The 20,440-nt window shown below is 38.8% G+C and overlaps 2 protein-coding genes across 2 annotated transcripts; both read right to left on the bottom strand.

Moving 5' to 3' along the window:
• Positions 1-964: 964 nt before the first annotated feature.
• LOC117956002 (adhesion G-protein coupled receptor G4-like) lies at positions 965-11,942 on the bottom strand. The gene is made up of 22 exons (XM_034890846.1): positions 11,775-11,942; positions 11,586-11,659; positions 11,386-11,450; positions 11,239-11,281; positions 10,654-10,676; positions 10,287-10,438; positions 9,984-10,113; positions 8,058-8,158; positions 7,515-7,719; positions 7,271-7,436; positions 7,018-7,164; positions 6,749-6,874; positions 6,567-6,612; positions 6,387-6,490; positions 5,704-5,825; positions 4,525-4,793; positions 4,239-4,353; positions 4,041-4,119; positions 3,644-3,845; positions 2,611-2,712; positions 2,023-2,187; positions 965-1,437 (listed from the first exon to the last, which is right to left on the bottom strand). The coding sequence occupies exons 1-22, from the start codon at positions 11,932-11,934 to the stop codon at positions 1,301-1,303; spliced, it is 2,733 nt and encodes a 910-aa protein (XP_034746737.1). The 5' UTR covers positions 11,935-11,942; the 3' UTR covers positions 965-1,300.
• On the bottom strand, positions 11,939-19,496 carry LOC117956001 (adhesion G-protein coupled receptor G4-like). Its single transcript, XM_034890845.1, has 9 exons — positions 19,421-19,496; positions 18,607-18,734; positions 18,214-18,451; positions 15,461-15,733; positions 13,907-14,004; positions 13,193-13,254; positions 13,024-13,072; positions 12,680-12,705; positions 11,939-12,182 (listed from the first exon to the last, which is right to left on the bottom strand). Exons 1-9 carry the CDS (start codon positions 19,494-19,496, stop codon positions 12,017-12,019), a joined length of 1,116 nt encoding a protein of 371 aa, XP_034746736.1. The 3' UTR covers positions 11,939-12,016.
• Between the last annotated feature and the right edge of the window lie 944 nt (positions 19,497-20,440).

The raw sequence follows: 20,440 nt of genomic DNA, 5'->3' as shown, positions 1-20,440 counted from the left end.
TTTTTTTATTGTACCTTAAAGGAGAAGTCAGGTGAATTCCAACACCATCTGTTTGTAAATTTGGAGTGCTGTCAGTAGAGAGAAAAACGAAAACAATTGGTGCTTCCTACACCGGGTTGTTGTTTCGAATATTGTGGACTTCACCAGAAAACAGGAAATAATCAGAGGTCCGTGCACTGACTGAATTAACATAACTTTTATGCCTTTCTGTCCCGTCTACTGGTGTCAAATTGGCTGTGTTCACTTGGAAGGAATAACTGCACATGGGTTAGCACTTGCAATGACATTTCGAGCATGTTTAGAGGCTAAAAACAAGTTTAAAACTTGCCCTGTTTAAGCCTGTTGGGTGCTAACTCTAGCAGGAAGATATCTTGGTGCAGACAGCACCAATTGTTTTAGTTTTTCTCTTTGATAGCACTCCAAATTTACAAACAGAGCTACTTGTTAAAATTGACCCAAATTCTCCTTTTAATATACCAAATATTACTTACTTTGGAACTTGTGCAATTCACCAACTTTTCCTTTAACACCTCTACTAGTCTATAAATAAAAATGTTAAATGTTTTGTGAAACTTTACCTTACACCTAACTTTTGCCAGCCTTTTGGTTTGCATTCCATGTGCAGGTGTTAAGGTGATAACTGTAGTCAATATAAAAAAACTGCAAAATTCATGGGACATTCACGCAACATGGATTTCAGTTATGTCTCCATGATGCTACCGATCAACTTCAATTAATGACAGTGGTTTATTAAAAACCATATTGACTATTTTGGACCATCACCAGTTTATCACAAGAAAGGTGTCTTAATTTACAAGAAAAAGATTCACATCCGAGGATGGTGTGGTAATTATTCCATTAAGTGATTAAGGATCGATTGTAGAATAATATGGTTTAAACCTGAAGTGCACATGTTTTGGCACAAATAGTCAAGATGTGAAGAAGGAACACAGGGAGACTTGGATCATGTTAAATTTGTATTATTGTCTCACAAATTGTGGTGCCATGGTTCGTTGTCACCATGGCTCCACTCAGCAGTTGCTTGGCAACCAACTCCTCCTTGGAACTGATGCAACTACTCATGTTTTCATAATTACAGGGTCTTTTACAATATTTAGCAAACACAAAAAACAACAGAATTGCATGATAAAATTGGCTAATGAAGCAGGAAAACAATGGAATTCATATCTCTGTGGCTTAAATTAAAGTACATTACATGTTAAGGCTGCTCTTCTGTTTCAATTTTCAAGATGATTTTAGAATTTGCATGTCTGCATGTGTCTGTATGCAAATGCTCATATTATCTTTGTTCCTTCTGGCCAAGCAAGTGATTCCTCCAGCCAGGGGTTGGATTCATCCCTCTCTGGGACGGCGGAGCTCTTGCACCAGAGGGGTTTCTCTGAGCACGAGGGAGAGCCAGGGAATTCACAAAAAGGCCTGCAAGATAATTAAACATTTGTGAACAATTTAGAGGTGTGAAGGAAAGGCCTTTTTCACATGTGATCAGTTTAGGATTAAACTTAAATTACCACCAGCTATCAGATGGTGGAGAAAACCTTAAAGAAATAATTGTGTCCTTTTAGGCCCAATACATAAGCTTTCATGTAATTATTTAATATCAGTGCAGTCTCTCATTGATGTACGCGGAGACCTTTACTGTGACTCTGGCCACTGAGGGACTGCGATGTCTGACTAAATCTGTGATCATTTCATATGAATTTCAACCAGATGAATTATAACTTTTAATTGCAACCTTTAAGGTCTGACAACAGAGTAGAATTTGGGAGTTAATTAAGAGATTAACCAGAGCCAAACAAAACAAACGTTTTTAACAGTCATTAAGGACTATAGTTGAACCAAACCCTTGGCTGTTGATCTCTCAAAAAACGTTTGCAAATTAGTTTTTATTTTTCTATACAATTTTGTATCACTATCACTGGCTTTTAGATTTGCTTAAGTGACAGATTATTAATTTAGTAAGAATGTGTGATGCTTTGGAATGATTAAGCTTTGTTTCCTCACCCAGGTTTGGTCTCTTGCAGGATGAGTCTCTCTGGCTGGAGTCGGAGGAAGCTGATGTACTGTCTGTGGAGTTGGACTTGACCGAGCAGACCGATGGTACTGGCGCTCTTGGAGGATTTGATTTGGGTTTAGCCATGACTCCAACTGATGCCGAGTTGCTCCACTCTGGATGACAACACCAAGACACAGGTATCAGAAATAAAGCCAAGAGTTGTAATTTTTTTTATTGTACAGTATATATTCAAGTTAAGACGTTTCATTTCTGGAATTGTTAAAGTGCTACCGAAATTTCTGCTGGATTACCGTTATCTTCCGCTGTCTTTGTGTTGGCATTCTAAACTCCAGTTGATTAATGAACTACGGTTGACTGCTCCTCAGATCTCTGAAGGGAAAATCCCGACAGCTAGCTAGACTATCTGGCTATTTTGCAGAGGCACAGTTGTTGACCCAGGCGCCTAGCGCCGCACAAAACGATCGTGATTGGTTTTTAAAAAAGCCAATAAACCAGAGCACGTTTTTCTCCCATTCCAGAATGTTGTGTGGACTGTGAGACTACCAAAAAAGTAACTTCAGAAATTGCTGTTGTACCAGAATACTCTTCAAGTCGAAAACGTCCAACGCAGAGGTGAATCCTCCACTGCTTCCTGACATTTTCCTTCATCAGACAGTGGAAGATGAAAATGAAAAGTCCTGGAATATAAACAAAAGTGAGATACGGTCATGAGCTTCAAAATGTAAAATTGAATTTTGAGTGGTGGCTTTATTGTCCTTATGCACTTGGGCAAGGCATTTCTGTCCAAGAAGTAGAAAGTGGAGGGCTTTTGTTGCATCACTCAGAGACAAAAAAGTACTAATATAACAAAGACCAGCTGAGGTAAAAGGAGTTGTAAAATAGTTACATCATTCAACCTCTGTTTAATTTTCTTTAATTTTTCTTTAGTTTTGTTAGTTTCTTTTGAACTTTGAACAGGAGGTGGGATGTTGAGTAAAGGCCGCTTTATGCTTCTGCGTCAAACTGCCAGTGTACCCCCGCAGTAGCCTCTTTATCTACTCAGGTCCCTACGCCATAGCCTGACGTGCACCTCTCAAAAAATGTAACACGTCACGGCGGCTCAATTCACACACCAGCGCACAGGTATAAACACTGCAACCCTGAAATTAGCTAGACATTACCCAGATGAGCTGTATGTGAGTTTACAAATATCTGAATCAGTTGGACCTGACAGTAGCAAGTAGGAGTGTTGATGACTTTGTTATAATGTGGCCCATGTGAGAAGGAAACACTGATCCAAGGCTAAGAAAAGAAGGGTAATTTACACAAAGAAGCCAACAGAAATGTCTCAACTGGAGACATGAGATTTGGGAATTTCTGTCGGTAAGAGCCGGCGCCAAAATCCTAATTTAAATTTAACCAACGGCAAGAGATTTGGTTATTTATGACCGAATTACAATTATGTCATCTGAGGTCAGGTCCGGCCTCCTGCACGCTCTACCCAGGAACCAGCGCTCGCCTAAACCAAATGGAGTATTTCCAGTAAGCACATTTGCTCTATCCTTATGTATTTAGATATATAATCCAGCATGACCTTCAATAATTTCTGTGCGAAAAAGAAACCACAACCTTGCAGGGTGTTGAGTCCAGAGAATAGGTACAGCAGAACTATTCTGGCTGGTCCCCAAGTAAAGAAGCCAACAGTCCACGTCAGTCCTAGTAGCAAGGTGAGACTGACAGCTCCCTTCAGGTCATACATTAGTCCACTGCGTGTCCCGGCCGGGCTGTTGACTCGCATGTGACGAATCTGGATTAGAACTACTACAAAGACCTAAAAATTAGACAAAAAAGGCTTTGAGTAGTTAAATTACAAGGACACAATTATGGAATTAAAGATAAGTAAAAGCCCCTCAAATGTTGCATATTGTTATACTGAGTCATGCCATTATGAGAATACTGTGATACATTTACCAGTAAAATGCGGACATAGTGGTCTGAACTTTAATGAAATGTTTAAATGATTTACCGCGATGTTGAAGAGAAAGACTACCACAGCATAGGCAACCACAGACACGTAAAATGTCACTTCGTCCTGGAGCCAACAGCTAAGGGAACAAGGATCAAGATTTAAATAAAATGTCAGTTTCACTGCTGATTGAAACCGCTGTCTTTCAAATATGCCCCAAGACATGGAAAATTAATATAAGATAAAGCCACAACTTACAAGTTGTCAGAGTTGTCCAACTGCTCAAAGCTATGCTGAACATCTGTGTAGAGGTGACTGCCGTAGGCCTCTCTGTTCACAATGAGCACCAGGATGCAGATCACAAGAGGAATCCCTGCAGGGACAGTCAAAATACTTCTTATAGCAAAAATATTAATGACAGGGTTATAATATCTTGCTGGACACATTGAGATGAGGCTTGTGTAAAACAGTCAACAGCATTGTTTTGTGACACAGTTTTGCCCTGCCACTAATTGAAAATATGCCAGTCGAACACACGACTCACCCCATCCCAGAGCACAGAACTTAAGGATATAGGAGGGTACGTAGACGTTGAAGACTTTGACAAGAGCAAAGTACATATTAACAGCCTCTAATCCCATCCAGGTGAATGATGCCAGGAGGAAGTAGTGGAGCATGGCTGCTACAGCCACACAGATGCCGTATAGACCCCAGGAGGACAGCCAGGAGTTGACCAGAAACACCAGGTTCAAACCTAGCAGCGCCAGGGAGAGGTTGATGAGGATCTGAGACGGGTAGTCTCGACGAAGCTTTCTGAGACGGAGATAAAAACACGGGGGAGGAAAACAAAAGGTAAGATGACCTGATGGTCAAATGTATATGCATTAGTGTTGGCATGGCCTTTAAAGACAACAGTCAGTATATGACAAATGCAAAACATTTATAATGTTAGCCGCAAGTGTCGATGTGGGGGTTCAAGCCTTTTTTTCTCAAAAGTGGCTTCAAAGTGGTCCAACATTGTTATAAAACATATCCTGTAACGATTGGACAAACAGTGCACTTTGTTTAAAATGCCTACAACTGGTTTGTCAATGACATTTATTTTCAATTCAGTGTGATATGTAGCTCAGTCCAGCTCACCGCTATTTGAGAAAAGCAGATGACCAACACAAAAACAATTGGTAATAAAGCCGCAAGCTGCTATTCCAAGCTCAAACTTTGACATTGATCAATAACTTGAAAAGTAATTGAGATAATGACATGCTTTATACAACTTGTAATAAGCTTGATCCATAGATGATTCACTGCAAATATGGTGGCAATTGGAGCTATGGTGTGTGATGAGATCTCAAGAAATTCAAAATGGCGAAAAGATTTCCAGGCGGACCTTAATGATCCTTGAGGCTTTTTTGTAGAGCACAGCTGCAGCTGTGTGAGAAATTTCAAGTCAATTGGACTAACCGTGATGGGGGCGTGGCCCGTTCAAAGTTTGCATTTTGAAGCCTTAATTACAGCGCCACGATATGGCCGATTGGGTTCATATTTCTATAGAAGCACATGCACACTTTTTCCAGTTATTGCCCCTAGTGTCATGTTTCTAGCTCATTCCAGCTCACGGGAATTTGAGTCGTTGCAGCAGAAAACAAATAATAATAATAATAATAACTAAAACAGACAAACATAATAACAATTAAACAAATAAACTCAGTGGTTGGAGTCTCACTCGAAAGCTGTGTAAGTGAGAACAGTGATTCCCAAGAACACCGATGAGACCCCACAACCAACATATGTGATAATGGTCAAGATCTGCTCATGAGCCGGGTCCAACGGAGTCCTTGAGACATCCTAGACACAAACACACACACAACACAGATTTGTAAGCAATGTCCATCATATAACTCTTACACACATATATCTCTTACAGACCCAGATTGTGCTGTAATCATCACAGATATTTTTGCAGTTTTTGAATATTATTAATGCAAAAGTGTAAAAATTATAGATTGCACAACCCTTAGCTGTCATTTTTGATTAATTATACCATATTTGATCATTTTAAAGCAATATGTTTAGATTTATGCTTAATTTCAAAGTACTGTGTCTTTGCTGTCTGAAAAGACGCCAGAGAAATGGAAGCATGTCCCACAATGAGTCTGTTTAAACACAAATAGTGAATTTAGGTCAAACTTGGCTTAGCAGTAGTTAAGTTTCATAAATTATGCTTTGAGTGCCCTCTGCTGGTAAAAACTGAATTGAATCACTCATCCTTGCCTAGAACTACTGCTATTAATACTGTTACTACCACTGCCACTACTATTACCAACACTTTTAACCATGCTGCAGTCCCTCTGAGGACCAAAGAGCGTTTTCCCGGAAACAGCACAACAAAAATAATACAAGGCATACCAGAAGAACTCCGAAGTGTGTGAGATGATCACACAGGCACGTTGTATATTCAGGGCTGCTGTTGTATTTTTTGCAGCCATAATCATCCCAGCCTCCTTTTCCATCTAGATGATGACACAGACGCTTAGTATCACACAGTCAATCCAGCAAGTAGTAGTTATCGTCAAAATCAGGACCTACTGTTTTTATTGAAGTTCCAGTAAACACACTGCACGTCCTTGTGAAGCTTTAACATAGATGGAGATGAAATGCTTTTGTTAATCAAACTAAATCATTTCTTATATTAGCAGCAGTGTAAGCAGAGTTAACTCTGTAACAGATGTATGTCGCTCAGCTGTTTTTTAAAGGACAGTTAATCTTACTGTGTTGGGTATAAGATGGTGGAGCGTGACTCTAACATCTTCATCAAGGTCTTTGATTGGAGAGCTGGCGTTGGTCACACTGGCTGACACCACAAAGGTGTTGAGGGCCATCCCCTTTTGGCTGCTCTGAAAATAACACATTGCGTGTGTAAGTTTTCTTTTCTAAGCACCACCCAGTATAATTACAACACAGATGTTTCAAATTAATATTCTGATAGAATTGCATGTTTTCCTGTTTCTTTAAGAGAAAGAATTTATAAAGTTTGTACATTGAAGAGCATTGGGATTCCGTAGAACTGAAACTTAACCCTCGCTGGCCTCTGGTTGGAGCTGTTCTGTGGGAATTTGTCTTGCAGGGCAGATGGCAGGGCGATGAAAGCCACTGTGCCGTTGAAGGGATACTTGTTGATGAAAATCTACAACATAAAGAGACATTTCTTAATTCTATTTTAAGTTCCGACTTAACCTGCTTACATTACTTGTCACAGTGATTGGAGACAGTAGTTGGTTGTGTTTACTTACCTCAGGCTTTGTGCCTGAGCGGTCCGATGACACTCCGAAAGTCAAACTGCTAAACTGTCCGGGAACTACATCCACCACAGAGATAGCAATGGCAGGAGCAACCAGGGTGGCCGAGCCCTCGTAGCAAACCATCAGGTCTCCAACTGTCTCTGTGATGTTTAGGATACTGAAGGGGAAGGCAGAGGAAGGTGAACGGACGTGGAACCAAAACGTTAAGGAAATTCCTTCAGTTTTCCATACTTACGTGTTAGTAAAAGGCAGCAGGTCGCTGTCTGATTCCAACATGTCAGAGATGATGTTGATTAGAGCTTGGCCCATGTTTGGTGTGACCCTACTGAGGTTGATGATGTCCTCTAGCTTGTTGAGGACTGTGAACAGCTCCTGGTAGCTGAGCGTGGAGTGGTTTCTCAGTAAACTCTCAATCATCTCCACCACGGCCCATGCATTGTCTGAAGATAAATGTACATAATGTACATGTAATATGATAGATGTGGTACATATAGCTGGTATTTCTACAGCTCCATGATAGAATAAGTCCTGACCTGTTAACTGATTGGTTTTTATTAGTATTTAAATGTGCAGGAACAGTAAAACAACCAGGCATCATTATAGCATCCCTTTCCTGGCTTTGCATGAATCAATTTTTTTGGCACTTGAAATATCGCATTATGGATTCTTTGGATACTTAGCATTTCATTTTAAACAATACAATTTAAAGTGAATGAAACTATTAAGTCAACAACTACAACATAAGGCAGACCAATGAACTGAAAAGTGTGTAACAGACCAGCAGTGACTTCCACATGATCCAGATCAAGAATGGTTTCCACAACCAGATGACAGTCTTCCAGGTCTGGATCCAACCAGTAGGTACTGAGGCACAGTTTACTGTCAGACAAACAAGGGGGGGTCTGCTATAACCAATTGCAAACGTTTGGTCGTGACGTCAGCTTAGCATCACTAGCATTCGCCTTAGACACCAACAAAACTCAGCAAAGATAGTTTTTTAACTTCTGAATATTTGGTAGTGTTGCCACAACGGACCAAATGGCTTCACTCACATCGTTCTCTGCCGCCATTACAGCTAGCACACAACCTCAACGTCATTGTACTCAATAACTTCCTCTCTTCTCTGGTTGGACCGGTAAAGATTTGACCAGAGTAAACCCAAGAATTTACTGCAAATGTAAGGAAAATAAAATTTGAGAGGAAAAACGGAGGATGACGCAGCCAGGGTAAGGTACTGCTCCCACGACAGAAAAATAAAATAAATCAGTATTGCGTTATTACCTGAAAAGTTAATAATAGTAATAGTAATAAGCTGTTTTTCATGATATAACAATATATTTTTACGCTTTAACAAGATCTTTTTTAAATTATTACAACATACAAACTTATCAAGATATAGCAAGAAAATGTGAATCAAATATACTATTTAATAACGTGAAAATATCTTGTTAAAATATCTTGTTAAAACATGGAAAACTTTTCACGTAATAACATGATACTGAAACGTTGGACTTCTTCTGCCGTGGCAGCACTACCCTTTCCCTGTAATAAAGAGAGCTAAGACAGCTGGGAGGTTGTTGATCCTGGGAATCACCCAACTATAAACTCCAACCATTAGTGACACCCACCTCCTGATAATGATTTTACAGAACAGCCTCCACCAGTTCATGAGCAACATCAATAAATATTGTCACACATAGTCAACACACAGAAACAGTCTAGAACACAGTGACACAGCCAAATAAAAATATATAGCAGCGGATGTAATCAATACCGAATTAGGCCTGCATTTAATCATGTGTTAAATTCATGTTGACAGAGCCAACCAGCTATACATGTACTCTTTTCTCAGTTTGACTGCATAGTGGGTTGTCTGCAGGTCATGAGTTCATTGATAAGTGACAACAGAAAAAACAAGACACAACCAACATACAGACGGTGGCATACTATAGAAACTCGACTGTAAATGTAAAGTAATTATGTTGCGCTTTTTTAGTCTTAACGACTACACAAAGCGCTTTTACATAGTACTGGAACCATACGCCATTTACACCCATTCATACACTGTGGCCGAGGCTGCTTTACAAGGTGCTAGATAGATAAACATTCGCACACATTTACACTCTGAAGCGCAACTCTGCATTCAGTGTCTTGCCCAAGGACACTTTGACATTGGACTGCAGGGCCAGGGATTGAACCACCACCCTACCACTGAGCCACAGCCACCCCCCCCCATATAGTACATAACTGGGTTTCAACTCAAAACATTGAAAAAAGTCCCGTTAGCAGCATATTGAATGTAAATGTAAATGGACTGTTCTTATGTAGCGCTTTTCTAGTCTTAAAGACTACTCAATGTAGTACAGGATTTGTTAACTTGGTAAGCGGTAAGAAGCAAGTGTTATTACTTGCAGTCGACAATGAATAAAAAACTAATCTTGAAATACCATATTTTGTCAAAACAGCAATGATTATAACTTGTGTCTGCTAATCCTCTCATACAATAATACAGTATAAAAGCTAAAAAAATAAAAATAAAATTAATTTATAATGGTACTTAATAAGGAAAAGACGCCTAATTAACAAACCATTTGAGGAAAAATGTTTAAAAAAAACTATGACTTGCCAAAGACATCCTACTCATGTATATTACTAGTAATGGCTAAGAATCAAAAGTGAATGAATGAACTGTCTGAGTGCTCACCAGTGTCGGGTGGCGGATTGGAGAGGGTTTTTTGGGCACGGCTGAATTGCATTTTTTCCTCCTAAAGTATTGGGCCACTTAAACAGACCTTTCCTCGTCTGGTGGGTTTCTGCGTTGCACTGTAATATTACTGAAAGATAGTGACAAAGGTAAAGAGAGAGAGAGAGAACGACAACCTGTTTGGTAAAGAGTTTATGTACTTTTTTTCATAGAAATTCTTTATCATAGAAATGAAGTAGTATTAATATTTTTTCCCATTTTTAAATATAATGTAATCTTTTACTGAACATGAACCTTACTCACATATGCGGCTTATCTGTATGTCCTTGTCTTTGGTTGCTATGGAGATTGATCCGTTGATATAGGGCGTCAACAGTAAGGAACGTATCTGCGCTTCCATTTCCTGTGAGTCTGACAACGACTTCATGACCCGAACCTGGAAAATACAGCTCTCTCTGAAGACAGTAAAGAAAAATTATGTGTTGCAAAAAAATCCTTATAAGTTAATCTTTATATTCATTTTCAGTGAGTAAAGCTTTACAAAATGGATAATACTTGATGTATGAATAAGTATTTCTTATTGTGCTTCTCCTACTTAATGCATTTGTTTTCCTTTTGTTTACTTCGTTCGTAATCTAAGTGAAAACGTTAAGAGCTACATGATCCATACCTTGAAACTCTGAACATGAACACCTGAAAAATAATTGAGAGCTTTATAACTAAAGTGAAATATTGAAAAAAATTCAAGACAGAACATATAGGGTTAAAGTAATATCACAATTCTGCATTTCAATTAAACACATTCCAGCCTACTAAACTCCAGTGCTACCAAATGTAAAACAAATAAGCTTTTAATTACTTTATCAATTTTGTTTCAATGGAAAGGTTTTTCTACCTTTACCTTAAATAAACGTATACTATATTGCAGCAAAAAACTGAATAGCTATGAAATGGTGAATGTTAAAGAAATACTGTAGTTTGACATTTGGGAAATGCGCTTATTTCCTTTCTTGCAGACAGTTTGATATGACGATTCCACTCATGTCTGTTCATTTAACTGTGGAGCTGTAAGCAGAAGTTGATGAGCTTAGCTTAGCATAAAGACTAGAAGCAGGTGGAAACAGCTAGCCTGTTCACTCAGATGTTTAAGGTTGCCTACCAGCAGCGTTTTACAATGCTTAAGAGTCTCAAAATCATGCTAAAGTTGTGAAAAATTGCATATATTCAAACACGAGATCTTTTTATGTTTACTTACTTTGTCAGCTGTAAAGGGGTTTGACTGCAGGTTTGGGTGATGTCTGGAAGGGAGATCAGTCACTAAGTCAGTCAGTGTAGTTGAAATAATCCTGATGTTTTCTTAGATGGTGAGTTAATGGTGTGGCAGCTACATGACATATTGTACCTTTGAGCTCTAGAGAGCAGCTGGAGGTCTAGCACCATCATGTTATCGGGTAGACTGGAGTTGAGCTGTGGAGAATCAGAGGCCACGTTTAAGAAAGATAATGGTCTCTAATGGTCCTTTCTTAATTGTGGTTTGTTATATTTCTGTGTTGCCGTCTTAAAATTAAAAGAGCTGTTTTACAACGATTCTGTCAAACATACCCAGGTGGAAAGAATCTGTCGCGGGTCACAGTCTCCTGTTATGGTTACATTCACCATCACCTCAAAATACAGCTCTGCAGAGGAGAGCCAGTTAACATACAATTAGTCATCCAGTAGGGCATAGTTTAAATAAAAGCCTCTAAAACGGTGATGGAGACCATTTCTGTGACTATGAATGATCAGACTGACCAGAATCTTTTGCTGGGGTTGTTGTGAAGGTCGTGTCTGGGGCCGCACTGGTAGAGGCACTTGTGGTGGTGCTAGTAGGTGTAATGTATGTTGTGGTTTTAAATTTAGTAGTTATGACTGGAGAGGGATTCGTCACCAAATCAGGACTCATGGTGACCATGGAGAAACTTTCTATAAACAGCACAGATCATTGTGTAACTAACTTTTGTTTTCTGCAAACAGCACATAACACATGGTGAAAACTATTTCCTACCAACAGGGGTGGTGTGTATGCTGTCCACATCAGCCAGCAGCTGTAACTGACCACTCGGGTCAGGGTATGCATCCTTTAGGTCCTTGTACATCTCAATCTGCACAGCTGCCACATCCACGCTGGGGATAACATTGACATGAACCAGGGCATCAAACCTACAGGGGAGACATAACGGGTTTTTACTGTCCTCTGCTGCAGTAGTTTATTCTGGCTTGTGACACCTTAAAATGAAGCGTGTGCATTTTTATGTGTTTAAGGCATTAGTCAGTAATGATGAAATTTTGCATTTGCTTTCATTTCCTACTTGATAGGTAAATATTTTACTGTGATCAGCCCTACTCTTCTTTAATTTACTCTGCCTTACTGTACAACATTTTACATGATTTGTTTACAGAATTAAGATCAGAAGCGTTATGGGAATGTAAATGTCATGAAATTAAAAGTCTTACACTTTGGCATTGATTGTAGATAAACCAAAAAAACTAAAATGTTACGCTTATATATTTGCATATAGATGTATTTTATATCAAAAGGAGTATTGTTGTAGCTATGACTTAAACCTATGACCCTGTAGATGATCATGGTATTGCCCAGCAACTATCAGATTTTATAATATTTAGAAACCCAAAATCATTAACCTGAACGATGTTACCTGTTATAAGGGGGAGACCACCGCACCTGAAGCAAAAAAGACACACCTGTTAAAGTTATTCTAAATATATATTTAAGCCAAGAGGTTACCATTGTAGATCATACTTATGATGGTCAAAAAATGCATATGCTTTAGAAACTAAGTGATATTCAATTGTTGAAGCTACTAGCAATATCAATGTTTTAATCAAATCTGTTACATTATATTGACCAGTGGACAAACTATTGTATGTCTACCAGAAACACATACTATTTATTTCCTGCAATTTCTTGTTAGATCTTGGCCAACGTGTAAGCCACTCTAACTATATAAGAAATGTCTTGGTCAGGCTCTAATGTGCTTACCAGCCTGTCTTCATGTGATGTTTTTACAAGGCTGTCTTCTTTACTGGATCTGTGAATGAGATCAGAGAAACAGATGTTCCATTGGTTGAGCCTCTCCGTCATATACTATACAATTAGGTTTGATTGATGTGACACAACAACAATGTCTTAATCTCCAATCTTCTCATACCTGGTTACTTCAAACACAGACACTCTGTGTAAATAGATGCTGTTCGGCAGAACCTTTCTGAGCTGAAGGAACAACAAACAGGAGAGCGCAGTTGTAACCACTGAGATTTACTGCTGGTGAATAAATTCAAAACAACGCAATAACAATCCATGTAATCCTACCAAACAGCACTGTGATTTGTACAGTTACAGCAGCACCACTACAGTCAGATTAACATAACAGTGAGAGTACACAGCTTCAGTGTTCAGATTTTACATGTTAATTAGGGTTGGGTATCTTTTTTCTTTTTTATATACCGGTGCTAAAGCAATACTTTTAAAACGGTGCCGGTGCCTGAACCGATACTTGTTAAGAAAGTTGTTAAATAAAAAAGAAGGGTACTAAACAGTTAGCAACATTAAAGAATGGCTTGTTTATTGCTAAGGCCATATGGTCAAAAGGAAAGGATTTAATAATATAGTAATAACTATAACTTGTAACAGTAACGCATTTAACTAGCAACTCTGTTGCCTGTTATGTCCGTTTTGGAGCAATATTGGTTGTACCGAAATGAGGCAATCAAATCTGCATTGCTATTCGGTCCTTTAAATACCGATTGTGAAGGCACTGGTGCCGTATTAGCAGCGGATCTTGGTACCCAATCCTAATGTTAATATACAGAACATTTTCAGGTCTTTTTTTCTTCTTTTTTTTTGTTTTTTTTCTTTCTTTTACCCAGTTATGTGCGATGTCTCTGGCCGTGTAGAGCTCGGTGTTGTTCCCATCGGAACGGAAAATGGCAAACATCAGTCTCACTTCATAAATGGACCATTCTGCCAATCAGCCAAAGAGATTATGAAACGCCATTAAATACATGAAAATGTAAGTAAAGAAAAAGCAATAAGAAGCCCAGACAATTAAAACATGCCAATAAAATGCCAATAACATATTTAAGTACAGTTAAGTATCATTTTCTACATTAAATCTTTAGCCAGTTTATTTGTTTTATTCTAAATTATTCTTTATCATTATCAAGATAGGATTGCAGAGCCAAACTGAGTGTAATAAACCAGAACTGGGTCTCAATTCGACTCCAGGGTGCAATGAAATATTGTTGATGCTAAAACAGTTATGCTGTAGAACACTTCCTTCTTTCGTTGTTAGTATCAACTGCAGACTTATGTATGTTTTTGTGAAGGTCATTTCCTAATACGAAGTTCTATATTCAAATGTGCCCGATATTTATTTTGTAAAGTGATTCTTATATGTTTTGATTTAAAACTTCGGTCAGTGGATTTTATTTCTTAACTTCACTTAATGTACTGTACGTGACTGACTTCAATATTATTGTCTTGCAGAACTTTATTAAAAACATAAAAAATGAAAAATTAAGTCAGAAAAAAAATTAGTGGCAGTGTTTACCCTTTGTTGCATTACCATTAGTTTTAAAGTAAAAAATTACAGCAGGTCCCAGCTTTACAGAGAATGACGTATGGCAGCTGTATGATTAATGCTGTTGATCTTAATGTTATTGATCACAGAATGGCATCTATATTTACTTAACTGACAGCCAGTCAATATTTAATCTGGTAACTGAGGATACACTAAACCAAAGGCAGCCACAGAGGCTAGCACTTAGGTTGGAAAAAGCTGTAAAACGCTTGATGAAACTGAACTGGCCATTTACTGCATAAAAGTGAATCACTGACTGGTGTATAAACACTGTGGGAGGCAGTCAAGGGAGAACGTATTTAACTCATTGCGACTTGCAGGTGCTGAGGTAAATGTAGGGCTAATAGAATTTTAAAACCACGTGTTTTACATAAGCAGAAATAATCAGAGAAACCCAATTAAAGTTCAACATGACATCATGACTTCACGTAAATATAGACACCAACTTTCTTAAGCCAAGTTGTGTGTTATCCATACTCATTTTGAGCTATCCGCATTTATGCCTAGCGGACCTAGACATACAGTACATGCCACTTGCTGTGTTATGGCCTCTTGTTGTGTTATCATCTCTTGCCGTGTTATTGCCACTTGCTGTGTTATTGCGAGAAGAACTGGTTATCTTAAAAAGAAAGCTACGGTTCAGTTTAGGAAAAGAAAAAACGGTTGAGTTGCATGGTAAGTGATTGTAGGCTTTACGGCGTTGATATACACACTAAAAAGCCAGTATGAGTCATAATACCATGCCAATAATGGCATATGAATTGGCGTGTCATACATACGCCATTTCATGAGATCAGTCTGTCCATTTAATGTAAAAGATGTTATCCACCAGCTCACCACACTTCAGGTTGGAGTCAGGCAGCGGAGCACAGATCTGAGTGTCCCAGTTGTCTCTGTCCCACTTCACCAGGTTCCCCTCTGTACATTTCAGTGATGTCACTTCCTGTATGCTGCGTTCTCGCCCCCATAGCCGAAACAGAGATAATTTGCCCACCGGATTGGGAAATGGAATAATCTCAATATCCCCATTGACAAGGCGGTGTGTTGCACCCAGAGTAAGCGTTCCGTTTGGGGCCAGTTTGCTGCAGGAGGTTATGGAAGGAGGTGTCTCTATGTGGTGAGGAAGGACAGATGGCACAAAAAATAACACAGTACAGGTAGGGTCAAATACACAGTAACAGTTTTTTCCCAATACTAACCTTATTAAGCATATTTAGACATGATTTCTACATTAAAAATACATATTTCTCCCTCAATGTCATTATAAATGTACCATGATGCTGCTTTTTTGTATCCAACTAAGGCTATGCAAGTTTCCTCAAATCAAGACCCTACACAAATACTAACCTGGTATTCATAGGATTTAAATCTAATGCCTCTAAAGTGGAAATGTCTTAATCAGACCACAACATGAAAGCAGCAAAATAACCTACAACATTTAAAAGAAAATTGGTAATAGACGGGGTCGGAAATTAACTTTTTTGCCCACCAGCCACAGTGGATGTTGAATGCCCAATTTTACCAACCACTTATATGTTTTACAAGCTACTTTTTCAGGAATTCAAATTTATAAAAGAAAGTCCACTAGCATTTTTTGAGTTGCTTCAGTCCAATATTTTGTATTAATAATAATACATATTTTATTAATATAAGCAAATAAAAAGTGATGTGAAAAAAAGAAAGCCTTCATTGCCACACCCTGCTCCTGGGGTCCCATCTTTGCTAGCTATATGGCAGTGCACTTGATATGAGACTTGGGTGACTCGTGGTCTTTTGTTGCCTCTAATTTAAGGTTAGTTATCCCTCTAACAAACATCGGTCTTAAACTAGCAAAGACACTTACATCGGGCTTTGCGCTGTGCTGCCGCTGAAGTGGAAGCTGCTTTCCCCCTTTAGGTGACACAGTCTCTCCCTGTCAATAAAGTAGCTTGCTGTACCTGACCAATCAGCATGCGGTAAGGTCATGCTCTCTGCTTCGGCTTAGACACAGCGGTCTCGAGCGAGAGAGAAAGGCGTTAACGTGGAACACACTATCACATTTCCCTTTATCCCCTGATTGGACTAACTACGTGGATACTACTGTCTGTGTGTGTGTGTGTGTGTGTGTGTGTGTGTGTGTGTGTGTGGGTGTGTGTGTGTGTGTGTGTGTGTGTGTGTGCACCAATAAGTAAATCGGACGATGTTATGTAGGATTTATGAATGTACGTTAGCAACAGGAGGCTAATTCAGGTGCTATTTTATGTGTAAGCTAATATGTTCATGCACGCTGTAAGAGTTGTTTCTGTTTATTGAATGTGTTATTCAATGCAAATATAACCCAGAATGTAGTTTAATCTCAGTAATTATGGTATATTAGGTTATTACTAGCTATGTTTCCATCCACACGTTTTTATCCAAATTAAGTGATATTGAATGAAAAATGCCTTATGGAAGCAGATGGAAGGCGCGATACAAAAAAAAAAGAAAAAAAAAAGAGTTGCCTTTTAATTTCCCTCCTGCACCACTGCAAGACAAGTGGCATCTGCATCATCATAGCAATGTGTTGCTAGCATTGTTTTCTTATTGTAGCTGGATAAGTTGCAATCAGCTGAGCACCATTAAAACTTGTGCAACATTGATCATTTGTTGGTAGACACGATCCATTTTGTCTAGAAAAACTTTGTTCGCAAAAGTTTGCATGAATGTTGTGCGATTCAGTGCGAAAAAGGAATGGAAACAACTTGAAATGTATAAAACTCAATTCAATATACCAATTTGATCGCAAAACAGCATTTGACGTCATTACGCACAGGTTTTATTCACTTTAAAGCCGTTGGATGGAAGCACACTTTCACCAGCTTTTTTTACATGAGTTTTTTACCGAACTTCAGATAATTTAATTGACAAGTGGATGGAAAATTAGTTTGGGTCTAGACTTTACAGCGCTGTAATTAAGTGAAAGAAGGTCAAGTTGTAATTTACCGAGCCTACCAGCGGCAGCATGTGATACTGTTTATTTACAGAGGACATTTAAACGTATGTCTGATCAACTGCCAGTTTAGGGGACATTGGCCAACCAAAGTAGGCCAACCATTCCCTCGTTTTCCCTTCGCCAGAATGTGCTACTTGTTAAAAAAGTACCTTTTCTTTATCACTACTTCACCCTCAATAGTTCAATTAGCTACTGCTGACTCTGCGGCGGGCCTCCTAACACTGGGGATATGTTACCACATTTTTTAAACCTAATGTCGTGGACTAGCACTGAAAACCACTCCACCTGCCACTGTGGTTGGTGTACAAGGCAAAGTCCCCCTACTGCTGCTATACCCTGCTCATTTCCCACCCTGGTCACCAAAATACAAAACATAGTTGCAAATAAATAATAATCTAATAAAAACAGGGCATACAATGTAAAAACATAAAATAAGATAGTTGGACTTGCAGCTCTTTTTTTATTTTTATTCATTTAAACGGCACCCTTGATATGTCCTTGTAACTCACTGCAACAGAGTAATTTCCCAATTTGGGATCAATAAAGTCCATATATCTATCTATCTATTGACCACCCTCCGGAGTTGTATTGTAACCCAGTTGCCTATTACTCAACCCACCTGCCAGGATGTCCACCAGGTTGCCATCGATATATAGGGACGGTCTGTCTTTAGTATGTGTCCAGGTCAGACACAGTGAGTACCACTGTGACTGGTGAAGGGTGATCTTAGGTGAAGTCCACTCAGTTCCAAACAGCCAGACAACTAAATGACCCCACTTTCCCCCTAAACCCAACTCCGTATACCGAGCCTCTGGATGACTGTACATGAAGGCGGTCCATGGTGAGGTGGCCTGGAACTACACATGGTTGATGAAATGATAAACATGATTGATGATGATAAAGTGATGATAGTGAAAGTGATGATCATGATGATAAAGTCTTTAACTGTGCATTCCCCTTAAATGTTCCCTTGAAAGTCATAGCAATTACTTGTGCCGTTTGTCATCAATACCTTGAACTTGAGGTTGAAGCAGACTGTGAGCTCTTGCAGGGCGGGGATTGAGACTTGAGGTTTAAGTGTCCAGTGGCTGCACCCAACGGTGAAGTCAGCCACCTCCCCCCATAGACTGAGCTGAGGGACTGACGGAAACGGACAATAAAAAGCATTCACATACACAGCACAGCATGATTTTGCAGAGTCAAGTCGCATCTTCCAATTGTTGTTGTTCATATAAACTGTACACACTATACAGATGTGTTATGCAATGAGTATACAGAAAAACTATAACAACACATGATTGACATTATTGGTCAAAAGCTTATTGGCTTTAAGCATTTGACCTTTCATCTCATTGAGACCATATACAGTAAGTAAGCACGTAGCTGTGTAGTGTTTAACTGCTGTGTAGTGTTTGCTTTAGCCATATTCCATCCTGACTTATTTACAATCAACACAGTAACTTTCTCACAGAACCGTGGGTTCGTCCACGGTTAACAAGATAACAAGCACTTAGTTTGAGAAATGAGAAACTGTCTTCTCTCTCTAAAACATGTACTTTTTTGGAATTGTCTTAAATTATTCTTGTATAACCATAACTATGAATTATTACAAAAATGATTGTGATCCCCGTTTTTAAGCATAACAATATCTATAGTTGACACTTTTTTGGGTTTAAAGTACATTTACCATAACCATGTGGGTACCACCCCACAAATTAATCAACTTCATCAAATATACTGAATTACTGCAAGTGCTAATACTAATATTTTATGGACCAAGGTGCACTAATACTATCAAACCATATCCATTCAATACATTCTCCCACCTTGCTCCATAGTGGTGGGGCTGATCAGCAGAGACAGAGTGATGAACACATTCAGGAATTTTTGAAGCAAAGTCATCACAAATCTGAAAAAATAGTTTAAAAATAAGGATATATAGATTTGCCAATGATGGCTTTAAAGTCCAAGTGCCAACTTTATTAAAACACTGTTCAAGCCCTTGTAAGAATGGATGAAGTACTTACCTGCAAAGAGATCTCTAAAGGTAGAAATCCCGGTCCACTCTTTAAATAGCAGCAATACGACTTAAAATTGCTTTATTGGTTCCATACAAAAAGCTCTGAAACGGAGCTTGAGATGAACTATAAACCTGTCTCTGCAAACAAGGATGGCATGAATGAGTGTGGAATGGAGACCAGTGTATTCTTGCTACGATTGGTCCACTTGTGTAAATATTTGGATCTCCACCTGTGTGCAGATCAGAGAGAGAGAGAATGGGGATGTACTATACATATTATAATATATATAATATTATCTTACCAGTCCGACATTAACATTTCTAAAAAGGTAATTGACTCTCACAACGTTATGATTAGTTTTGACAAACATGCACAGCTTCCTGTAAACACTCATGTAAGGTTTAATTACTCTAGAAAGCAATAAGGGATTGGTACCTGTCTACAGGTTACTGTGTATCAAGTTCCTGGTTCACATTTTCACAAGGGACAAGTTAATATGAAAGGTCTTTATAACATATATACTCAGCAATAAAAGAAACGTCCGGTCACTTTCAACTGCGTCTATATTTTAAGTTTGACGTGCAAATATTAGCATGAACATTAAAAGATTTAACAACTAAGACACAAACTGAACAATTTTCACAGACGTGACAAACAGAAATTGAATAATGTGTCCCTGAACGGGGGGGGCAAAATCTAAAGTAGCCCTTAATATCTGTTGTGGCCACCAACCAGCTGCATTAAGTACTGCAGTGATTCTCCTCATGTACTGCATCAGACTGGTCAGTTCTGGCGTTTGTTGTTGTTGCCATCCGGTACCTGTCC

This window comes from Etheostoma cragini, chromosome 13, assembly GCF_013103735.1.
Source record: "Etheostoma cragini isolate CJK2018 chromosome 13, CSU_Ecrag_1.0, whole genome shotgun sequence".
Lineage (NCBI taxonomy): Eukaryota > Metazoa > Chordata > Actinopteri > Perciformes > Percidae > Etheostoma > Etheostoma cragini.
The sequence above is the reverse complement of the archived record's forward strand: the minus strand, read 5'-3'. Positions and strand labels throughout refer to the sequence as shown.

Bases quoted from the DNA above. Each gene is read 5' to 3' on its own strand.
- LOC117956001 (XM_034890845.1), bottom strand. From the start codon at position 19,496: ATGACTTTGCTTCAAAAATTCCTGAATGTGTTCATCACTCTGTCTCTG. The intron at 18,735-19,420 runs GTGGGAGAATGT...CGTTTCCGTCAG, and splicing joins CCCCACCACTATGGAGCAAG to TCCCTCAGCTCAGTCTATGG. The intron at 12,183-12,679 runs GTAACATCGTTC...TCTCCCCTGTAG, and splicing joins TGGTCTCCCCCTTATAACAG to GTTTGATGCCCTGGTTCATG.
- LOC117956002 (XM_034890846.1), bottom strand. From the start codon at position 11,934: ATGGTCACCATGAGTCCTGATTTGGTGACGAATCCCTCTCCAGTCATA. The intron at 7,437-7,514 runs GTAAGTATGGAA...CTTCCCCTTCAG, and splicing joins CTGCTGCCTTTTACTAACAC to TATCCTAAACATCACAGAGA. The intron at 4,354-4,524 runs GTGAGTCGTGTG...CTGTCCCTGCAG, and splicing joins GTTCTGTGCTCTGGGATGGG to GGATTCCTCTTGTGATCTGC.